The sequence below is a fragment of the Rhodnius prolixus genome, unplaced genomic scaffold, assembly GCF_049639745.1.
Source record: "Rhodnius prolixus isolate KJV_2025 unplaced genomic scaffold, Rpr scaffold_4, whole genome shotgun sequence".
Taxonomy (NCBI): Eukaryota; Metazoa; Arthropoda; class Insecta; order Hemiptera; family Reduviidae; genus Rhodnius; species Rhodnius prolixus.
Window position 1 is genome coordinate 25,658,313 of NW_027411614.1, and position 21,804 is coordinate 25,680,116.

At 39.2% G+C, this 21,804-nt stretch overlaps 1 protein-coding gene across 1 annotated transcript in view; it reads right to left on the reverse strand.

The window, feature by feature from the left end:
* The window catches only part of LOC141456502 (lachesin-like), a 353,521-nt gene that overhangs the window by 169,407 nt on the left and 162,310 nt on the right, over positions 1 to 21,804 (reverse strand). Inside the window, exon 4 of the mRNA XM_074132563.1 lies at positions 3,719 to 3,904. Coding sequence (XP_073988664.1) covers positions 3,719 to 3,904 — 186 coding nt within the window. The remainder of the gene's footprint in view (positions 1 to 3,718; positions 3,905 to 21,804) is intronic.

The following is a 21,804-nucleotide window of genomic DNA, read 5'->3' on the forward strand; positions in this document are numbered from 1 at the left end:
TAAATAGATTTTATCATTTAAATTTTATAAATGAAAGAAAAGATAATTAAAAAACTTATTCAAAGTATCACATACATATACATTCACATCATTCACTGTCAGCAATTGGCAGGAAGTATAATACAGTGTTACAAAAACATTATGCTAAGATTATGGGTGCAAAATTTCAAAACCATCCAAAAGTATAAAAGAACGTGCCACGCTAAGAAGAATAAAATCAAGAGAACAAGTTGGCTAGATTTTAAAAAGTTCTAAAATAATACCTATTCAATGCTAGGACATAATCTTATAATGTTAGATATAATCAAACTCGATTTCTAACCGCTCGAACGTACTAATCTCTGACAGTCAGTTAATGCTTCATTTACGACGGAGAAATTCGACTTTATGTCGTAAACGTTCGCACATTCTGAGTGATTGATAGTTCTGATGCTATTTCATCTTAAAATAAGCTTAAGATCCTCCTGCAAATAAGCAGTTAATTGCTGCTTAACCTCATTATTAGCTTCGTATAGGCCATCGTTTCCCAATCTGTGGTACGCGAGTTGCTGGTCGGTGGTACGCGAAAAATTATCAATAGTGTCGGACAAAAAAATAAAAAAAATTTAAAGCAAACAAATATCATAGAAACGTTTTTCCCTATAATTCATACAAATTATTTTAATTAATAATATTATACAGTAAAGTTGTTAATAAGTACAGTAATAAGGTTAGTCTTCTCAAGATATATGAGAAAATATAATAGCACATTTAACAGGATTAAAATTGTCTTTCAAGGAGTATTTTCCAAAACCCGAAAACACTAATGATAATTGGATTTCAAACCCCTTCTATAAAGAAAATTTAGGAAAAGCTACATCATTATCGATAAAAGATAAAGAAAATTTAATAGAATTATCATGTGACAGAACTTAAATGATAACTATGTAAAGATTTACTTACAGAGACTGGATTGTAATGAGTAAGCTCTATCCAAGCAACAGTAAATTTCATTGGTACTTACAGGTAGTTGAATGCTTAAAAGAAATTAATTTAGAAGATTTGGGCTCAAATATAATAATCTTAAAGAAGAACTTTGTAAATTAATTAATAATCTTGAAGAGAAAAATATGTACGCAATATTTAATTATTTAAAAAAAGTTTTAAAACCTTACACCTAACAAAATTTATAAAGTGAACATGAACCTGCACTCCTTTGCATCTCTCTACAAATAAAGATAATAATAATAAAATAACACACTCGGAATAACAAATTTCACGAAAAATGCAATCATTTTTACGAAGTGATACAGTGTGGCATGATGTACGCGAAGTGGTACGCGAGCCAAAAAAAAAAGGTTGGGTAACGCTGGTCTAGGTGATAGATTTTTGTAAACACATGGCGGTGTTTTAATTTGGCATTGAAATAGGCGAGACTCTCAGTACAACAATTCAAATATTTGTTTAAATATACTAGCATTTGTATGAAAAATTTCCATTTTATGTGAAGTTTTTGATTTTATTTAATTTTTTTCTTCTTCTTTAATAAAATAACTTAAAAGAGGTGGTGGTTATAACTGGAAACGGACCAAATGGAAACCTAAAAGCAAAGACTGAGAGCATTAAACTGTCAAGAAGTCAAGGTAAAAGACTTATTCAGAAAAGTGGCCAAACGCTTTCTTTTCTTGAAGCCAGCATTTATAACAGCCATAAGGACTGTTTCTATTTCTTCCATGTCCTTTTCTTTTGATACCAATAATTGCCAGACACAACTTCACCCTGTATTTTTTTCAAACAGTAAACTGTGTCTTCCACTGAAAGACTAAATGGTCGATTTGAACGGAGCGACAAGTGCCAACACTTGAATATCAGCCAACTAATATTTGCCAATGAAAGCGGCTTTAAATGAAGAAATCTTTGCTGTTTGTCCTCTGATTTATTTGGAAGATATTTTCTATTAAAAAGAAAGAAAGAAGCTATTTAAGTCGCACTTTCTTTTTGTATTCATATTACTTGGAAATTAATATTTTATATACTTATTATTTTTAAAGTTTGCTCTACTTTGAGTAGATCAATTTCAAATTAAAAAAATGATAATAATATCAATAAATAGCGCTAATGATCTTCACAGTGGTTGCGCAAAAAAAAATCAATAAATATCAAAGAAGCCACTTCTTCAGCAAAGTAATTTTTGAAAAGAAGAATTGTGGAATCTCTAAAGTTCTAAGAGAAGATATAGAAATTGTTTAAATTTAAGATTTTGAATACTCAAAACCAAAAATATGACATAATCAATACATATACATTCTTTATTTAGTAAGAGAAGCTAAAAAATAGTATTACTAGTATTGATTACAAACACATATAAGATGGACACAATTTATCAACGTTCTCTTCCCATTGCCGCTTTTTCGCAGACGCCATTAAGCAAAAAGATGCAACGCAATGTGCGTAACAAAAGTTTATAACAATAATCTAACGTAGAATAAGGGGATTAACTATGCGGTTAGAGTATTGGAGATACCAGGTTCGAACTAGCTGCTGTTCTTTAGAATACGGTTACCAGACGACCCCGTTTCCCGCCGCGACAGACCGCTTTCTGTGTACCGAAGGCCTTATAGTTTTTTCTGAGGCAGTGACGTTTGTACATAAAATAGTAGGCCGCAGAGTTGAAAATTATAAAATTGTAACATAATTTCTAGTAACATAGTACAGATAATATAATGTAGGGCAAGGGACAAAGATTTCTTTGTATTTAAAAAATACCTTAAAATAATAATAATAATAATAATAATAATAATAATAAAAGGGAAGACTTCAGCTGTTGATGCGCCAAAAAAAAAAAAAAAAAAAAAAAAAAAAAAGGGAAGATACGGTTAGCGTACTGGACTCCCACGCGGAGGTCCCGGGATCGAATCCAGCTGCTGACCCTTAGATTTTCTCTTCCTAGGAGCTTCTTACCGCTCACTGTCCGGTGATGGACAGTGTTGTCTGTAACGAGAGAACACTGTCCGGAGGCCGGCAGTGCACTGAAATAGCTCCGAGCGCTAATAACCTAAGATGTTGACGCGCTTTAAATCATTAAAAAAATAAAATAAAATAAAAATAATAATGAGGGAAGGGATTAGCTATGCGGTTAGCGTGCTGGACTCCCACGCGGAGGTCCCGGGTTCGAATCCAGCAGTTGACCCTTAGATTTTCTCTTCCTAGGAGCTTCTTACAGCTCACTGTCCGGTGATAGACAGTGTTGTCTGTCCGGAGGCCGGCAGTGCACTGAAAAAAGCTCCGGGCGCCAATAACCTTAGATGTTGACGCGCCTCAAATATTAAATAATAATAAAATCCGAATATTCCTTAAGAAGGGGCTAAATCAATAAAATAATGTTCAAAAGGTTATGATTAAAATTTAAAAAATGTTAAGTAATCTGTACAATAATTAGTTCTTATTTATTAAAGAATGGTCTTATTTAATGTTATATTCATTTTGTGAAATTTATGATAGTAATAAAAAAAGGGGCAAATTTTATAACCTATAAAAGCATCCGCCCCAAACAATTTCACCAAGAAATTATCTTCCTTATTGAACTTTTTTCTTTTTTTAATGTTTACAATGTATATTAAATTATGCAAGAATTTTGTAATAACCAATAATTATATCAGCCCAGATGGGAAATATGTAACCTTCATAAAATAAAAAGTAAAATACACTATTTCTTTTAAAATATTAAATAAAAACTCACCTCACTTTTCATTGGATCTGTGTTAATCTGGCACATGTATGTACCTCGGTCTTCTTCTTGAACGTTACGGATATGTAAATTCCAAGTACTGTGGTCTGAATGCGACACAGCTACGCGAGGGTTGTGCGTGATTACGTGCTCGTGGATTGCTTGTATCGCTTTCGTGTCCGCCTTAACCCACCCAACCTGCACATAAATAAAATATGGTATAAGACAATATGGTATAAGACAATATGATACAAAAAATCAAAAATATCATTTATTTTTACTTTCTCTTAATGTACTAGGTAAGGTGATTTTAGATATTTTACTATTTCTGGAAATAACAGTTTTGCGGTTCTTGAGTCTAAATAAGGTTTGTTTACTAGTTGGTATAAATATGAGTGTTGCAGTGACCGCAAACGAGATATAATTTCTACAGAATAAATACAGCAAAAACAAAAGTGTGAAAAGACAAATGCTCAGATAAATATAAATGTGAGCTGGCCAGTTTATAGCAATCTTTCGCTGTCCAGCTATCCTAGGCATTGTGATTATTAGGTCATCTACAAGATCATTAGGCCTTTTTCAGCCGCACAGCCAGCTTCCGAAAAGTGGCAGACTATACTATCAACGAGCTGTAAGATCTCCGCCGGAGAGCGCTAACCATTGAACTAATTTCTTCCCTCACCAATACATTATGATCACTTAACTGGTATCCTCAAAATCTGAACTTCAACCGGTATCGTCGGGTCAGCTTTGACTCGAAACTTAAAATGCACATTACTTTTTAAAAGTCATTGATATAATTAAAGTCGATTTAGTTTTTCTTATTAGAAAATTTATTTAGCAAACGAAAATGATAAATATTTTGTTAAATTTGAATAATAAGATTAAGAAAAACAAAGAATGTATATTATAAAGATAATCTTTCAGTAGCCTTGAGATTCTGATCTCTGTAACTTTAAATTACACATTAACCAACAACGTATTTGAGAAATCTTCAAACTAAAATAAGTTTTAGTTAAGAACAGTTATGATGATGTAGCTTAAAACTCCACAAATTTTACACTACCCTGAAGATGGTAATAGATGTACCGAAATGTTGGAGAGATGAGAACAGTTATGATGATTTAGCTTAAAGTTAAACTTCACAAATTTTACACTACCCTGAAGATAGTAATAGATTTACCGAAACGTTGGTGAGATAACAATTATGATGATGTAGCTTAAAACTCCACAAATTTTACACTACCCTGAAGATGGTAATAGATGTACCGAAATGTTGGAGAGATGAGAACAGTTATGATGATTTAGCTTAAAGTTAAACTTCACAAATTTTACACTACCCTGAAGATGGTAATAGATTTACCGAAACACCGAAGGCGCCACGGTAGCCGAGCGGTTAAGAGGCTTTGACCTGCAAAGCTAATATGCATTGTGGTACTGGGTTCGATTCCCGGTCTTAGGCCTTGGATTTTATTTAAAGGTTAATAAAAGAAATTTACAGTAAAGTAGGTTTGCTAGTCGCCTCCGTCCACGACACCTAATTAGTAGTTGGACGTTAAGCCCCGCCTGAAAAAATAGGCGATTACTTTACTTTTTACTTACTGAAGATGGTAATATATTTATCGAAATGTTGGAGAGATGAGAACAGTTATGATAATTTAGCTTAAAGTTTTTTTTTTTTTTTTTTTTTTTTTAAATCTTTTATTGCAATTTACCACTGCAACAGTTGTTGCAACAAGCAAATACGGTGAAAGAGAAAAGAAATAACGGGAAATCATGATTGGAGAAGGCACCCAGTGGTGCCACTCCAGTAACGTGCTTAAAATAAGAGAAGATCTCGAGGCCATCTTCTCTTCAATCTCCTTAGAGGATTACCTGGTAATGTGGAGGAAGATAGGTGTTCTATGAGAGGGTTAGGATGAGCTGCTGTAGAGGAATGAAATTTGAAGAAACGAGTGTTAGCAAGATCTGTAATGAAAGGAATTTTGAGGTCATTATGGATAGTGAGGCTAGATACATAGAACGGAGCGTTAAGAAGTTTTCGAAGTATTTTTGACTGTAATGTCTGGAGGCGTAGTGAGTTGGAACGTTTAGTCGATCCCCATACTTCGATGCCGTATGACCAAATGGGTCGCAGTAACATTAGATATAAGAGTCTTTTGTTATGTAGGTTAAGTTTCGAACGTTTGTCAAGTAGTCTGGCGAGAAGTTTGTAGCGTTGGTTAGTTTCTTGTCTTTTCAGTCTAGTATGGGGATTCCATGTCAACCGTTTGTCTAGGTGCAGTCCAAGGTAACGTACTTTGTCCACAGCTGGTATAGGAGTTTGGTTCAAGATGACAGGAGGTAGGATTTTCCGTCTGAGAGTAAATACTATAAACTTAGACTTCGTAACGTTGGTTTTGATTCTCCATTTGAAAAGCCAGTCCTGTAAGTGGTTGATGTGTGTTTGTAGAGTTCGTGTAGCGATAAGGGGATCGGAATGTGAAGATAAGATAGCAGTATCGTCAGCAAAGGTGGAGAGGATAGTATTTGGATGTTGAGGTATGTCTGCTGTATACAAGGAGTAAAGAATAGGACCTAGGACACTGCCCTGAGGAACACCAGCTCGAGCTAGACGGATATCAGAGTCTGCTGCACCACAGTTGACTCTGAAATATCGATCTTTTAGGTAAGATTTGAGGATGAGGTAGTATGTATGAGGAAGAATCTCCCTCAGCTTGAACAGTAGTCCCTCGTGCCACACCCTGTCGAACCCTTAAAGTTAAACTTCACAAATTTTACACTACCCTGAAGATAGTAATAGATTTACCGAAACGTTGGTGAGATAACAGTTATGATGATGTAGCTTAAAACTCCACAAATTTTACTCTACCCTGAAGATGGTAATAGATGTACCGAAATGTTGGAGAGATGAGAACAGTTATGATGATTTAGCTTAAAACTCCACAAATTTTACACTACCCTGAAGATGGTAATAGATGTACCGAAACGTTGGTGAGATAAAACAAAATTTGTGTTTGAATTTATTGATTAACCGCAACTCAATACTCCCAAAATCATAATCGTTTTAGTGTGAGTTGAAATGTAAGTAGACGATCTCATGGTTTAAAATTTCATTGAAACGCTGCTTCCCATCTCGTTGTAAAGGATTTTAATGTAATTTGTTAGATTAAATTTGAGGATGATCAAGGACTGAACTAGTTTTCTTTGTAATTAAATATCTGCAGTGTGAGCGACAAAAAGAGAAATTCTCAAAAATGCTACTCTCTAAGTATTCGGTAGCATTAAGAAATTAAAACACTTAGATGATAAAATATTAAGTGCGAGTCACGTTTAGTTAATTTAGTAATGTTATATTCAAAGACATATGTATTTACAAGCACATGTTTAAATTAAATAAAGTTGAAGAAAAAGAGAGCACAGGGAAGGAAACATATAGAAGAAAGAAGAGCCATGGTGTTAGCTCATTCCGGTAGAAGATTTATGCATGAACCTGAGGCGACAACATACCAGTGTAAAGCACGATGCAATATATTTATATATATGTGAGTTTGTCTACATGAAGGATATGTGAATATATATTCGTCTCCTTCACAACATCACAGCTGCCCTGGTACACACGGCAAGTGGGCCAAAAAAAGGGACATATACATATCTAAAGGTTCAAAGAGTTGACTTAGTTAATGTTTAATTTAATACTGTACGAGATGATAAGATGGTGTCCGCACGTGTATTACAAGTATAAAACTAACTAAAAACAGAACTGTGCTTTAATATGCATAATCTCTAGCATTAGTTAATTAAAGTAGAAGAAAACAACAATACACAGATATTTGGTGACAAAAGTAGTGGCTTTTACATCCAGATTTCTGTGAATATGAGAGCGTGCACGCACGTATGTAAATACCATAACAAAAAGAAACTCCAAAAATTCAAAAAATATATGCTATTTACAAGGGGTCAAAGTCGGTAAACCGGAATTCCCACTTAAAAACCAGTTTTTCAGTTGGCTTATTAAAATTTTGTCATAAAAACAGCTACTTCGATTTTATTTAAACTTGATGCGCTAATTGACTATAAAGTGGATCGATAACTTTTAATTGAAATACAATTTTCAAATATAAAATAAAATAAAATTGTGTAAAAGGTTAGCAAAAATTTACCAAGCGAGTTCAGAAGAAAAGGTCCAATATGCATCTTCTAAGATCAAACACTCTTTTCAAGTCATGCTAAGTTTAAAAACAGTTAAACAATTTTTAAAACACTAAAAGTCTAATTCAACGAGATAATGATTGCCAACACTTGATCTGTAACTAAAATTTAAAAAGTGATTCGCCTTTAATAATAATTGAAAGAGTTGTTAGTTCAAAAAGAATTTACTTATTTGCCCCTCATATACTTAATTTACATCAACTAAACCACCTCTAAGCCAAAACCATCCCCAAAAAGCAATTTTCTAGTGGAAAAGATCAAATAAGAAAATGTGGTAGGATTTTCATTGGAGTCATTTTTGAGAAGACTTTTACTGTTTACCACAGTAAGACAGAGCAAATGAACTCAACTGACTATCTCTTGAACAAGAGAACAGAATAAACAAAGAGTTCGAGGAACAATAGTTTTATACAGGGTGTTCATTTTAAGACGGCTCAAATGCATTTCATGCTTAAACGGTTGATCTGAGCAAAAACTGGAAGAGGAAAAATTTGTTGCCCGTCACTTCTAGTTTTAGAATATGTGACTCGAATTTAGATTCCTGATCGCATATACGGCAGACGTGCGTCCAAAAGTAACGTTTCACAGTTGACCCCCATTTTCATATACACAGTTTTAAAGAGTATAAAAAGCTATGAAAGAAATCAGAAACCGCAATTCGATATCTTTAAAATTAAAGGTGCTAGGCCATTTCAAAATCTAATATTTATTAATCATATTTCAATTTTTTGGCTGGCTCGTAAGCCAGGTTAGCCAGGAGGTTATCAACTGCTCTCTGTATCTGAGGAGGCACCTTTGAAGGCACAGTACTTGCTGCACAAGCTGCGTAAAGTGCATTATTTGATAAATTAAGGAATAAGTTTGATCTTTTAAAGGAAAGATATTGATCACTTAAATATGTGGCAGGAGATTTCCAATTTTTTTGGCAATTAAACGCAACTCTTCCAAAAATACCGAAAAATTGTTTGTAACAAATGTAAAATTATTTTTTAGCCATTTTGTGTATGGTTGAGAACATCTAAAGCTCTTAAACATTTGATTTTTCTTAGAAAATCACAAGGAAAACGACTTATTTTCCGATATTAAGAAAAATACTAGCTTTACTGTCTTGGCAATATTTTTAGTAGAAAGGGGATGAAAAAATACATAAAAATGACCTATCGCGTGCTCTTCTTTCTCTTTGATAACAAGTTAAAATTGAAATGGTGTTAATAAATACCAGATTTTGAAATGGCCTAGCACCTTTAATTTTGAAGATATCGAATTGCGGTTTCCGGTTTCTTTCATAACTTATTATACTTTTTAAAACTGTTGAAAATGGGGGTCAACTGCGAACCCTTAACTTTAGACGCGCGTCTGCCGCATATGCGATCAAGAATCTAAAATCAAGTCACATATTCTGAAACTAGTGGTGATGGGCTACTAATTTTTCCTCTATTTTTTGCTCAGATGAACAGTTTACGCATGAAATGCATTTGAGCCGTCTTCAAATGAACACCCTGTATATTGATAATTGAATAAATGAAGTAGTTATGTTTCTCGGAAAGCTTAACTAACGTTTAATAAATTAAATGAGAAGTACGTTTCCTCTTCGCAAAAGGCTGATGAAAGAATAGAAATAAACCAATAAATTATACTTCCGTTAGGTACCCATTTTTAACTTTTATCTTAAAAACTGCTTTTTCTGTTTTGCCTTGACAATTTATAAAATTACTAAGAATTAATTGTGGTTCTAATTGTCCAAATTTGAAGTAAATCGGCTGACCTAAAGAGCCACATTACTAAATAGATTTATTAGTTTTTTGCGAGTTTAAACGAGTTCAACCACATTTTTAAATGTTAGTTACTCAGTCAGTGAATTTATTTGTTAATAGTTCTGTAAAAATATTGTAATGGCAGTTAGAATAATTCCACTTAAAATTACAATGAGACCTACGCCAAGGTGCTTTTACTTCTCATAAGGAGCTTCATAATTTAGACCTACTAAAGTTGATTTCCCTTGGAAGATTCCGTGGTATTGGCAAGTTAGCTTGTGCTAAAGGGTCCAAGTCTACTTTGGCAGTCACTAGTTACAGTAAACCCTATCCAGTCTTCTGATTGATTGCACTTCTAAAGCCCAATCGAATTTTAGCTGTTGAGCTACAACGATCAAAGATCTTGGGCCAACTTTTTTATTAAATTTTTTAAAAATTATCTAACAAAAATTGAAAAGAACTCCTGTTGTATACTATTTACTGATGATACCGTCTTTTATTTAGAAATGACACTCTAGCCGACCCATTGACGGAATAACAATTGATTTTAATGTCGGAATGTTTTAAGCTTTTAATATCTCAAGAAACAAAGAGCTTTCCAAAATAAATCCGAAACCGATCTTATATATCCAATGAAGGTCTTGTTATCTTAATAACTTTATTAAAATAAATGGTGCCCAACTTTCTTGGAAAAAGGAAGTTAAATATTTAGGGTTTGCATTAGACTCAAACCCAGGGGAGTTACCAAACTTATTTAATCATCAACCCCATCGAATTTTCAAAACCATTTATTGATATCTTCATCATTTATTTTCAGTTATTTATTTATATGCCATAATTATAAAGAATAAACCTTGTTTGAACAATTCGCATTATTTATTTATTTATTTTTATTTTTTAGGGCTGTACAAGTGATTTCCTTGCTGCCAGAAGCTACTATCCTTATCGAATTCCTCCTGGGAGACTGAGTAAGTTTTTCCGGTAGTACTGTAGGATATTACTTAGTACTAGTGGGAGCTCATTGATCTAATTAAATTTCGCAATGCAGAATATCCTGTTAAAAATACTTTTACTACTCGGAAAATATACGAAGAAAAATATTTGTTCAGGGAAAATCCGCTTAAGAGATTCAATGATAAATATCTTAAAACTATTACTGCCGTAAGGAAACTCAGTGGTTAGCGCACTGATTCCGTAAGGGGAGTTCGCGGGCTGGTATCCTGCAGCCTGCCTTAGGGGTTTTTTTTTTCCTTTCTTTATCCTCCTACAGCTCACTTTCCGGTAAAAAGTCAGAACGGTCTGACGGAAGAATACATTCCAGAGGCTGGCAGCGCATGAAAAAAGACCATGAGCAATCTTAGGTATTCATTATTTTTCATATAAAGTTAGAAACTGTCCAGTATCTGTTTTAATTTATATATAAATTGACGACCTCGTAAGTTGTGAGTATTCGACTCTTTGCTGTTTTGAATCAAGCTTATATTTACCTACAAAAGTTTTTATTTATTTTTATAGCTGCAGTAAATTTCTCTAGAAAATGAAGCTGTTGCATGATATAATTAACATACTGAGTAGCGTGAGAGGAAAATAGATCCATTGGCGAAATTCCTAATGCACTTTTACTGCATGAAATTGCAACAAGTTTGGCAACTACAGGGTTATGTACTGAGTATACTAAGGTATGGAACTTATTATAGAGGGATTTCGCAATTTCGGAACAAGTAAGAAGCATTATGAAGAAGTTTCACTGATTGGAAAGAGTTGGTCTTTGAAAGCTTTGGCTGAGCTTTGAAATTCAATTTCTTATGTCCAGAGAGAGAGAGATTTGAATATAATTTTGTAAATAATTAGTTTGTTGTTTGAAGAAAGATCCGAATATTTGTCAAGATGTCTAAGAGACATCGTCAGTTAAGTTCTTCCCGTTTATGTCTAGTATGTTGATTCCAGGTTCCAGGTAGTCTATGAATAATTTACACCATTTTTGGAGGGAAGAGGTGTGTCCATTGTGATAAATGGGTAGAAAGCCAGAAAAAAGGAGGGAATGTAATTTAATTTACTTTAATTCTCCATTTGTTTTTAATCAAAAGTCAAAGGATTCTAAACGTGATTGAACGGCATAGGATAGGAAAGTTCTAGGTCTTACGGGTTGGAAGGATGGCCGAGTCATCGTTGTAGGTGGAAAGAAAAGGGGCGAGAATGGCAAGGGAATTGTGTGAAAGTGGTAAGTGAACACCCTTCCGGAGGAGTCCTGTACGAATTGGGAAGAAGCTGTGTAGACAATTCCACAAACATAACTGAGAAAGCGTTCAGAGATATGATGGGAAGATTAGATAATAATGAAATAGGATGTATTTTGTAAATATTTTTAAATTGAATGTTCATATTATTATCCTTAAAGCACTGCTATATTATTAAACAAAGTTGGGATGAGAATTTAAAAGAGTAGGTTTGCGTTAAATATTTTTTGAATAGCAATAGCTTGGTTATAACCTTGCACTAATATAAGCCGAATCTAAAGACTTCTCACAGTTTAAAATTAGGATATTTAGTATTGATTTTCTGGGTGTCTAGTCAAGACCTAAGTCTAGACAATCAATGATGTAGTGAATGAATAGGGGTGGGTGAAATCAGAAGGAATTGAAGAGAGAAACCAGACTTTGGGCAAAGTACATAAAACATACAACACCACTCCGTTGGAGGTGAGTCTTCTTTGTAAGTTCAGGGTGCAAACTGATGTTGGAAGGTTTGAACTCTGGGCAAAGATAGGATGATGAAACGCTCCTGTTGCTCTGTAGCAGAGGTAACAAATTGTTATTTTTATCTTTTAGTTTCACATCGCATCACGCTTTGTGTCCCAACATCTCATTTTACACTTCTTTTTTAAGCATTTTCGGAGGAAATTCAGAACGATTTGCACACCCTTCTCTCCAAGTGCACGTGACATAGAAGAGCAGTTGAAGTGTTGGTAACACAAACGTTAACAATGACACTATCATCATCAAGCTGTGGCAGTAGACGGAGCACAAGGTTATTAGGCATTCATCACCTCTACGTTCGACTAATGACACAACTACAAAGACTTTGCCAGCAACTCGTTTAAACATCCTCAACACCTTTTAAACACACCTGACATTTATTAACCCGTATATTTTACTTTACTTTTAGCAAACTACTAAAGGTTGTATTCAGTAATGTTCAGTTTAAATTGCCACCTGTCATTGTAATTAATCTAGAAGGCTTAATGTTCAATGAAATTCGGCGAACATTTCTACGTCTTTCTACTTTTGTTTAACTAAGTTTATTTTAATATTACTTTCCTAAAACCTCATTCATGGAAATGTTCGGTTTTAAATTTTCACTAGTCACTTTTTACGTAACATTAGTGAAAATTAAATATGGTACTATAATTTCGAGATTAAATAAAATAATAATCTTATCGCTACACGAACTCTACAACCACACATCAACCACTTACAGGACTGGCTTTTCAAATGGAGAATCAAAACTAACGTTACGAAATTAAAGTTTATAGTATTTACTCTCAGACGGAAAATCCTACCTCCTATCATCTTGAACCAAACTCCTATACCAACTGTGGACAAAGTACGCTACCTTGGACTGCACCTAGACAAACGGTTGGCATGGAATCTCCATACTAGACTGAAAAGGCAAGAAACTAACCAACGCTACAAACTTTTCGCCAGACTACTTGACAAACGTTCGAAACTTAATCTACATAACAAAAGACTCTTATATCTACTGTTACTGCGACCTATTTGGTCATACGGCATTGAAGTATGGGGATCGACTAAGCGTTCCAACTCACTACGCCTCCAGGCTATTACAGTCAAAAATACTTCGAAAACTTCTTAACTATCCTCACTATCCATAATGACCTCAAAATCCCTTTCATTACAGATAACACTCGTTTTCTCAAATTTCATTCCATTCTACAGCAGCTCATCCTAACCTCTCATAGAACACCTATCTTCCTCCACATTACCAGATAATCCTCCTATGGAGATCGAAGAGAAGATGGCCTCGTGATCTACTCTTATCGTGAGAGCAGTATAGCAAGAGCACGTTACTGGAGTGGCACCACTGGGTGCCTTCTCCACTCATGATTTTCTTCTATTTCTTTTTTCTTTTACCATATTTGTTTGTTGCAACAACTGTTGCAGTGGTAAATTCCAATAAAAGGTCAAAAAAATAAAAATAAAATAAATAAAATAACTTGTCAGGAAAAATCTTTAACGATTTTATTTTGGTACTTCTACGCCGCTCGAAGGAAGCAATAAGTATCCTACAGCCAGATGGAGATAAACTTCGATCTTATAACTCGAGAGGGACATAAACACTTTTTTGAATATTTATTGAGATTCTCCAGAAAGAGGATTGGAAAGCATTGATATTAGGGAGAGGTCATCCCTAACTGCTACTAGCAGAACTTCCCAAGGGATGTCCTAAAAAAGAATAGTAGAATTGTAAGGAACGTCACCTCAGGTCCTCAATGGTCTCCTCGATCTTGAATTGAGGGGCTAGCCAACCCTACGTCCACGTCGTGAGGACCGGGCAACGCGCTCTTTGAGTGCGGCTAACAGGGCAATGGCGGGCCTGGCGGTAACCCACCGCGGGCCACCTCTTTAGCGTGTCCCATCCTGCTTTCCTGTCCAACCTGATCCCTCACTTCCTTTATCGTGGGATGGGGGGTGGATTAGCCGCCCCCTCAGGTAAGGGCGACCCTGCGAACATCCCAGCCCAACATCGTACACGGGGAACATACACGATTACGAACACACACACAACAACACGTACATGCACATAATACAGACCTATTAGTAGGGCCCAATCCAAGGTGTTACGCGTTCCGTGCCGAGGGATGGATGACACAGGGGTACTGTGTCGATAACGGAGCCTCCGGGGCACCGGGCGCAACCCCGGAGTATTTAGCCTTGCCCGGCTAATGCGGGGCTCTGGTCGGGTGGACGACCCTATCCTCAGCTACTCGTGGGAATTGTATGGGTAGAAAAAAAATTAAAAAATCGAAACTTCAGGCAGGGATGCCATCGGGAACTGGTGCGACAGGCCATGGGGAGGGGAGTGACCCCACAACCAGCACAGCCAAAGCAACAGGTAGCAGGACTACGGTAACTGCCCAAGGCACAGATGGAGGGGCTCCCGGTCCCGCAGCCACTATGGCCACGGTGGAAACTGGCGACATGCCAGGGACTGCCAAAGGCCGGGTCTGCGGGCCTGGGGGCTCCTCTGTCCAAAAGGCCAAGGCAAAGGCCGGTCGAAGCTTTAGAGCGGGATCGCTAGAAGCGATCGAGAATATGTCAGATAAGGACGTTCAAAACGCCAGGCTGTCAGGGCTCTCCAGGAAGGAGCTCAAAGTTCGCATTGAGGCGGGCCAGGTGTATCTCCAGGCCAAACGCCAGTTAATAAGGGAAAATTACCTTCAGTGGGTAGAACGTACGACACAGGCGACTAAGAGGCCAAGGTCGGAGGGGGAATCCCCACTGCAGCAGCGGCCGCCCAAGAGGGTTAGAGCCAAGACTGAGGAGAGATCCTACAGTGAGGCTTCCTCATCGGCGAAAATTGCCGTGGTGCAGAGGGGCTTCCCCGATTACCAGTTAGGCACGGATGAACTTCAAGTCATCCAAAATGCCATTTTGGGGGAATATGACAAGATCCCAAGAGGCGGGCCGCAGGTCAGGTTGGCCAAATGTGCCCATAAACCAGGGTTTCTTGTTATTACCTGTGTAGGGGACGATAGTCTGAGGTGGCTGCGGGAGATCATCCCAAAGCTCAAACCTTGGGAAGGTGCTAGCCTCCGGACACTCGAAGGGGGGGACATTCCGGGTCCAGAGACCTGTAAGGTCTTTATCCCTAACGAGGGGGGCAAGCAGGTTGAGGCTGAAAGGGTGCTCGCTCGTTTAGAAGTGAGCAACCAGGGGCTGAACACCAAAATGTGGAGGGTCTGGGGATGCTTACCCGTTGAGGGTGGGCGTCTCTGGACTTTCTCAATAGATAGGGGGTCATTGGCGGAGCTTCAAAGGCTGAACATGTCCCCCTATTTTGGTTGGGGGCGGGTTACTTTTCGTCATAAGCTCCCGAAAAGTAAAGGCTCGGAGGAGGCCAAGGCGATGGAAGTGGAAGGAGATCAGCCACAGGCCGGGAGCTCAACGAAGGCGGACTCGCCAAAGGGGGGTCAGGGGGGCCTGGAAGGAGAGATGGCGGCGTTGCAGGCTGCCCTGGCCGTATTACCCGTAGGGGAGGGGCGGATAGAGGAGGGGGCGGACGGTGAGGCGGGGGTTCCGATGGGTGCGTCTCCTGGCGGAAGCGATGCCGGCTTGCTCCACAGGCCTCAAGGCCAGGAGCGGTTGCCGGCGGCTGCGGAAGCCGGGGGGCGACCCTTGGGACCCGGGGCTGACGTTCCGCCCCCCTCGGAGAACTAACATGGCGATCAGGATGGTGCAGGCGAACCTCCACCACGCAAAGGCCGCTTCGGCCGTGCTTAGTAGGAGGTTCGACAGGGAGGGGCTACATGTAGCCCTACTGCAGGAGCCGTGGTGCCATGGGAGGATCGTCCGAGGATTGAACCCGAAATTCGGGAAGGTGCTGTACAACAAGTCTGTAAGTAGACCTCGAGCATGTATAGTACATAGTAACAAGGTGAGCTGTAGATTAATACCGGAGCTGTGCTCCGCCTATTTCGTTACAGCTCTCCTAACTATTAACACCGAAGAGGGAGAAGAAAGGCTGGTCATTAGCTCTGCGTACTTCCCCGGTGATGAGGATCTCCCCCTCTGCCTACTGGAAAGAGTAATGGACTACTGCAGAGGTGGGAACTTGCAGCTGGTGCTGGGATGCGACGCCAATGCGCACAACGTTGCCTGGGGGAGCACCGATATCAACCAAAGAGGTAAGTACCTTTATGAATTCATTATTGGTGAAGGGTTGCATGTAGCCAATGTAGGCTTGGAACCAACTTTCGTGACTGCAGCTAGGAGGGAGGTGTTGGATGTGACGCTAGCCTCGCGCTGTATGTTGAGCAAAATTGCTCATTGGCATGTATCAAGTGAGCCATCGTGCTCGGATCATAGGCACATAAGGTTCGATATATGCACTCCACCATTGGTCATTAGCAGGCTTCGAAGCCCGAGGGAGACCCACTGGGAGGGATTTGTTGGGAGTCTCAATGAGTCTCTCGGTGACTTTAAAGCGGATGTACGGACAATAGGAAGTCTGGGACGGGCAGTGGCACAGGTAACTGAGGCGATTTTGGACGCCTACCGGGAAAACTGTCCGGAGAGGGAAAGACCTAATAGGTCGAAGACGGTCTGGTGGAATGATCACCTCGACAGAAGAAGGCGAGAGGTGAGGAGGCTGTTTAATAAAGCCAAAATCAACCAAGACTGGGCATCGTATAGAAGGGTACTGACGCAGTATAATGTCGAAATAAGGAAGGCCAAGCGCAAAGCCTGGCGGAGATTCTGTGAGGACGTAGCAGACACTTCGGAGTGCGCGAGAATCCACAGAATCCTAGCAAGAGAAGGTACTGCGGACAGGGTAGGGTTCCTGAAGAAAGATGACGGAACCTACACTAACTCGATAGAGGAGTCGCTGGAGTTGCTCATGAGCATACATTTTCCAGGGTCCTCTTATGGAGAGGCCCCTTTAGAGGTTGAGGGGCTGAGAAGGCCTGGTCGGGCGGATTGGAAAATCGCGAATCACGTCATACAGCCGAATAGGCTAAGATGGGCGATTGGAAGTTATCTTTGACCGAAGGCTGACATGGAATTCTCATATTAATGCTACCGCACACAAAGCCAGAATCGCCATGGGTAGGTGCAGGAGGCTATGCGGTAAAAGTTGGGGATTAAGCCCGAAGATGACTCTGTGGATTTATACCTGTGTCGTGAGACCAATGGTAACCCACGGGGCGGTGGCGTGGTGGACGAAGACCTTGCAGATGGGGGGGCCGGGAGCGCTCGGAAGTATTCAAAGGCTGGCCTGCTTGAGTACGACGGGTGCCATGATGACTACCCCCACTGCGGCCTTGGAGGTCCTGTTAAACCTTCCACCACTCCACATTCACGTCCAAGGCGTGGCAAGAGCAGTTGTGGCACGACTACAACAGGGACAAGCGCCCATTTATCCCAGGCATACGGGGAAATATCAAGACCTATGGGAGGAGCTGGAGGCGGACCCGATTTTGGGCCTGCCTACGGACATAATGACTCCTAGGCATGACTTCCAAAAACCCTTCAAAGTCCTGATTTTAGACAGAGGGGCATGGAAGAATGGGCCGCCAATTACAGGCGAATCTATGTGGTACACGGACGGGTCTAAGATGGATGACGGAGTGGGAGCCGGCGTGTACGGGGCTCATCCGAGATGTAATATCTCGGTGAGCCTGGGAAGGCTAGCTACGGTCTTTCAGGCGGAGCTAGTCGCGATTATTATCTGCGCTACCGAAATAAGAAGGCGGGGAGTGTATAACTCCAGAGTTGTCATTTATTCGGACAGCCAGGCTGCTCTGCGGGCAATTGACTCGTGGGAGATCAGCTCAAGGCTGGTGTGGGACTGCCTAGGTGCACTGAAGGAAATCAGTAGCCATAATAAGGTCTTCCTGGTTTGGGTACCTGGGCACTCGGGTCACAGAGGCAATGAGGCGGCGGACCGCCTGGCCCGGGAGGGTTCAATGAGAGCGCTTATCGGGCCGGAGCCGTTCTGCGGTGTCTCAAGATGCCTCAGGAGCACATCCATTAAGCTATGGATGCAGGACCGATCAAGGGAATGGTGGGTCAAAACTCCAGGCCAGAGACAGGCGAAAAAGTTTATCCATAGCTACTCGCCCAAGCTAACTGCAGAACTACTCCAACTAGGCCGGGTGGCCATAAGGATAGCAGTTGGCATTCTCACTGGCCATTGTAGACTAAATAAGCACATGCATCGCATGGGCCTGGCAACGGATAGCCTGTGTAGGTTTTGTCAGGAAGAAGAGGAGACGGCACTGCATGTGGTATGTCAGTGCGAGGGGCTGGTCTGGCTAAGGTACCGACTCTTTGGCAAAGAGAAGCTGGTGCCAACAAGCCTCAGCCAGGGCCCTCTCTCGGACCTATTAAGGCTTTTAAGGCAAGCAGAACTCGAGAGGGTGCTCTGATGGCAGGTGCTCTGATCGACCACCTGGGAGCCCCCCCCCAATTCCATAGTTTGGTTAAGGACAGGATAGGGAGAGGGTCTTCAACTAGGGGGATGCCACAATAGATCCTTGGGGTGTCGCGGTGGCGTAGGCTGAATAGCCAATTCCCCAGATGGAATCTAATCTAATCTAATCTAACGTCACCTCAAAGCTGACTAACAGAATTGAGTGAATCTGTGCTTTCTAGTTAGTATTAACATTACACGGAAAGTTCAAGGACTTCATTAAGAGACTGGAGGCTTTGTCTTTTTTCTTGGGATAAGACTCAGTTTACGGCTAAATTTCCCTGCATGAACAGGAAGGTATATTTCAGTTAAACCCTGACAGGAAATATCCGTACCAAAACATAGTAATTCCTTCCGTCAGCGTACGAGCCATTATAACGTTGAGTTCTCCAGTTATCAGCTCAAAAATGATTTTGTAAAGTCTTTAAAAAAAACTATTGACCTGGAAAAAATATACAAATTTATCCTACTTTGGGTGGCCAGGACATGTTTGAGTGATGTAAAACTGAGAAAGAGAAAATCCTGGCGTCTCCCCATTACGAAGCCCTGAATATTTCGGTTAGATCAGCAACTTGCTCCTTAAAGAGGACCTTAAAAAAAGGAGAAGGGAGCCAGTTCAGCAAATTTTTCAGAGGCAGGCAATGATCTATCGGGTAATTGTAACTATAACATTTGACGCATCACCTCGGTATGAACGAAAATCAGCTGCGTATGCTTACAGGTTTTCTTCCGAAAGCATATTCAACTTTCTCATATAAGAATCTGTCAGTTACTAAAAATAAAATTAAAAAAAAAACTTCTCTTTACAATTTACTTGCATTGCAAGCACTTTTCTTTTCTTTTTGAATTAAGATGCTTTAAAATAGGTCAATGAAAAAAAAGTTCACTCTTAAATGCCTGGTTAAGCTAATAGAATATCCAAGTCTAAGAAGAAGTATTTGCATATATTTTATATTCTGAATATAATATACAGTCTACCGAGTACCGAGTAGGCTTATTACAGACAGTAATTTACAGTAAAGTATGATTAATGACCAAAATTTCCCTACTTTTTTATTTTTAATCCAATCGTTTTGATAAGATTAAATTATTAAAATTAAAATACAAAATGTGCGCAAAAAAAGATTAGAGGTACAACAGTGAGAAAGCACAAGCACTTTAAAAATAAATGAATAAATAAAAATAAAAAAAAATAGAAAGCAGAAAACTATAGCTAATTGCAAGAACAGGCAATTGAGTGCTTTCCAAATTTTTTAGTAATACTTTCTGTGAGAAAACGAGGTTTTTATGGAACGAAATTTAAGCAAACAAAACTATGAAGAAACGATTAACGAAGGGAAAGCTTAAATTTGATAGGCAGTTTTGAGGAGACGTTCGGAAGATGTGAGAAAATGAAGAGCAATGAATGAAGTTTGGAGCAAAACCATAGAAAGAGGATATTGGCGAGCAGAATGTTCAAAAAGAAGGTATTTGGGGTTATACAGGGAATATTATATAGACGACATTTTGTAGTGAATTGGGAACACAATGAACCTGAAAGTAAACAAAGATTGAGAAATTTAGTATCCGAATCAGACTCCTTACTCGCTATCTAGCAGAGATGTCGTTTAGCAAGGCTTCTTTCTGGGACCTCCTTACGACGGAAGCACATTTTTTTTGCGTAAGGAGAGAATAATTGTATTATTTCTATTTGTGGATACTTATTCATATTTTCTCGTTTGAAAAGCTTATAAAGCTGTGAATCAGGTACTTTGAAAAAAGAAAAGGCTTAGCATTTAAACTGCACCCAGAAACCATCACAGAAATTCCTCTGAATTCCGTGATAGACTAAATGGTCAATCTAAAAAAGTATACCTTGTACTGTGCCATTACCATTTTATTTAAATTTCTCAAAGAGAATGGCTCCAACAGTTATTCTTCATTCTCCATCTTCTTGTTTCAAGAACTAAAACTATTTCACTGACAAACACGAGGGTCGTTTGAAAAGTCCGTGCAAAAATAAAAACTACTTAATTTTTTGGGGTAAACCTTTTTTATTTTTCAACATAGTCTCCTTTTAGGATTATACACTTCGTCCAACGCTGCTCTAGTTTGTTGATCCCTTCCGGATAATAGGATTTGTCCAAGTCTGAAAAATAGCCATTCGTTTCTGCAATCACCTCCTCGTTTGAATAAAATCTTTTTCCCGCCAGCCATTTCTTCATATTGGGGAACAAATAGTAGTCCGAGGGAGCCAAGTCTGGAGAATAGGAGGGATGTGAAACGAGTTGGAACCCTATTTCCATTAATTTTGCGACCACAACTGCTGAGGTGTGAGCTAGTGCGTTGTCGTGATGGAAAAGGCCTTTTTTGTGGGCCAATCGTGGGCGTTTTTCTTGCAGCTCGGTTTTCAAACGGTCCAATAACGATGAATAATATGCACCTGTAATAGTTTTACCCTTTTCCAGATAGTCGATGAGGATTATTCCTTGCGAATCCCAAAAGACAGTCGCCATAATCTTTCCGGCCGAAGGAACGGTCTTCGCCTTTTTTGGCGCAGATTCCCCCTTGGTAACCCATTGTTTACATTGCTCTTTGGTCTCAGAAGTGTAGTGATGTATCCATGTTTCATCCACAGTGACGAAACGACGCTTAAAGTCCTGCGGATTCTTCTGGAACAGCTGCAAACCGTCCTTGCAACACTTCACACGATTTCGTTTTTGGTCAAGCGTGAGCAATCGCGGCACCCATCTTGCGGATAGCTTTGTCATGTCCAAATGTTGATGCAAAATATTATGTACCCGTTCATTCGCGATGCCCACAGCACTAGCAATCTCACGCACCTTCACTCGTCTGTCATCTATCACCATATCATGGATTTTATCAATGATTTCTGGAGTAGTAACCTCAACAGGGCGTCCAGAACGTTCAGCGTCACTT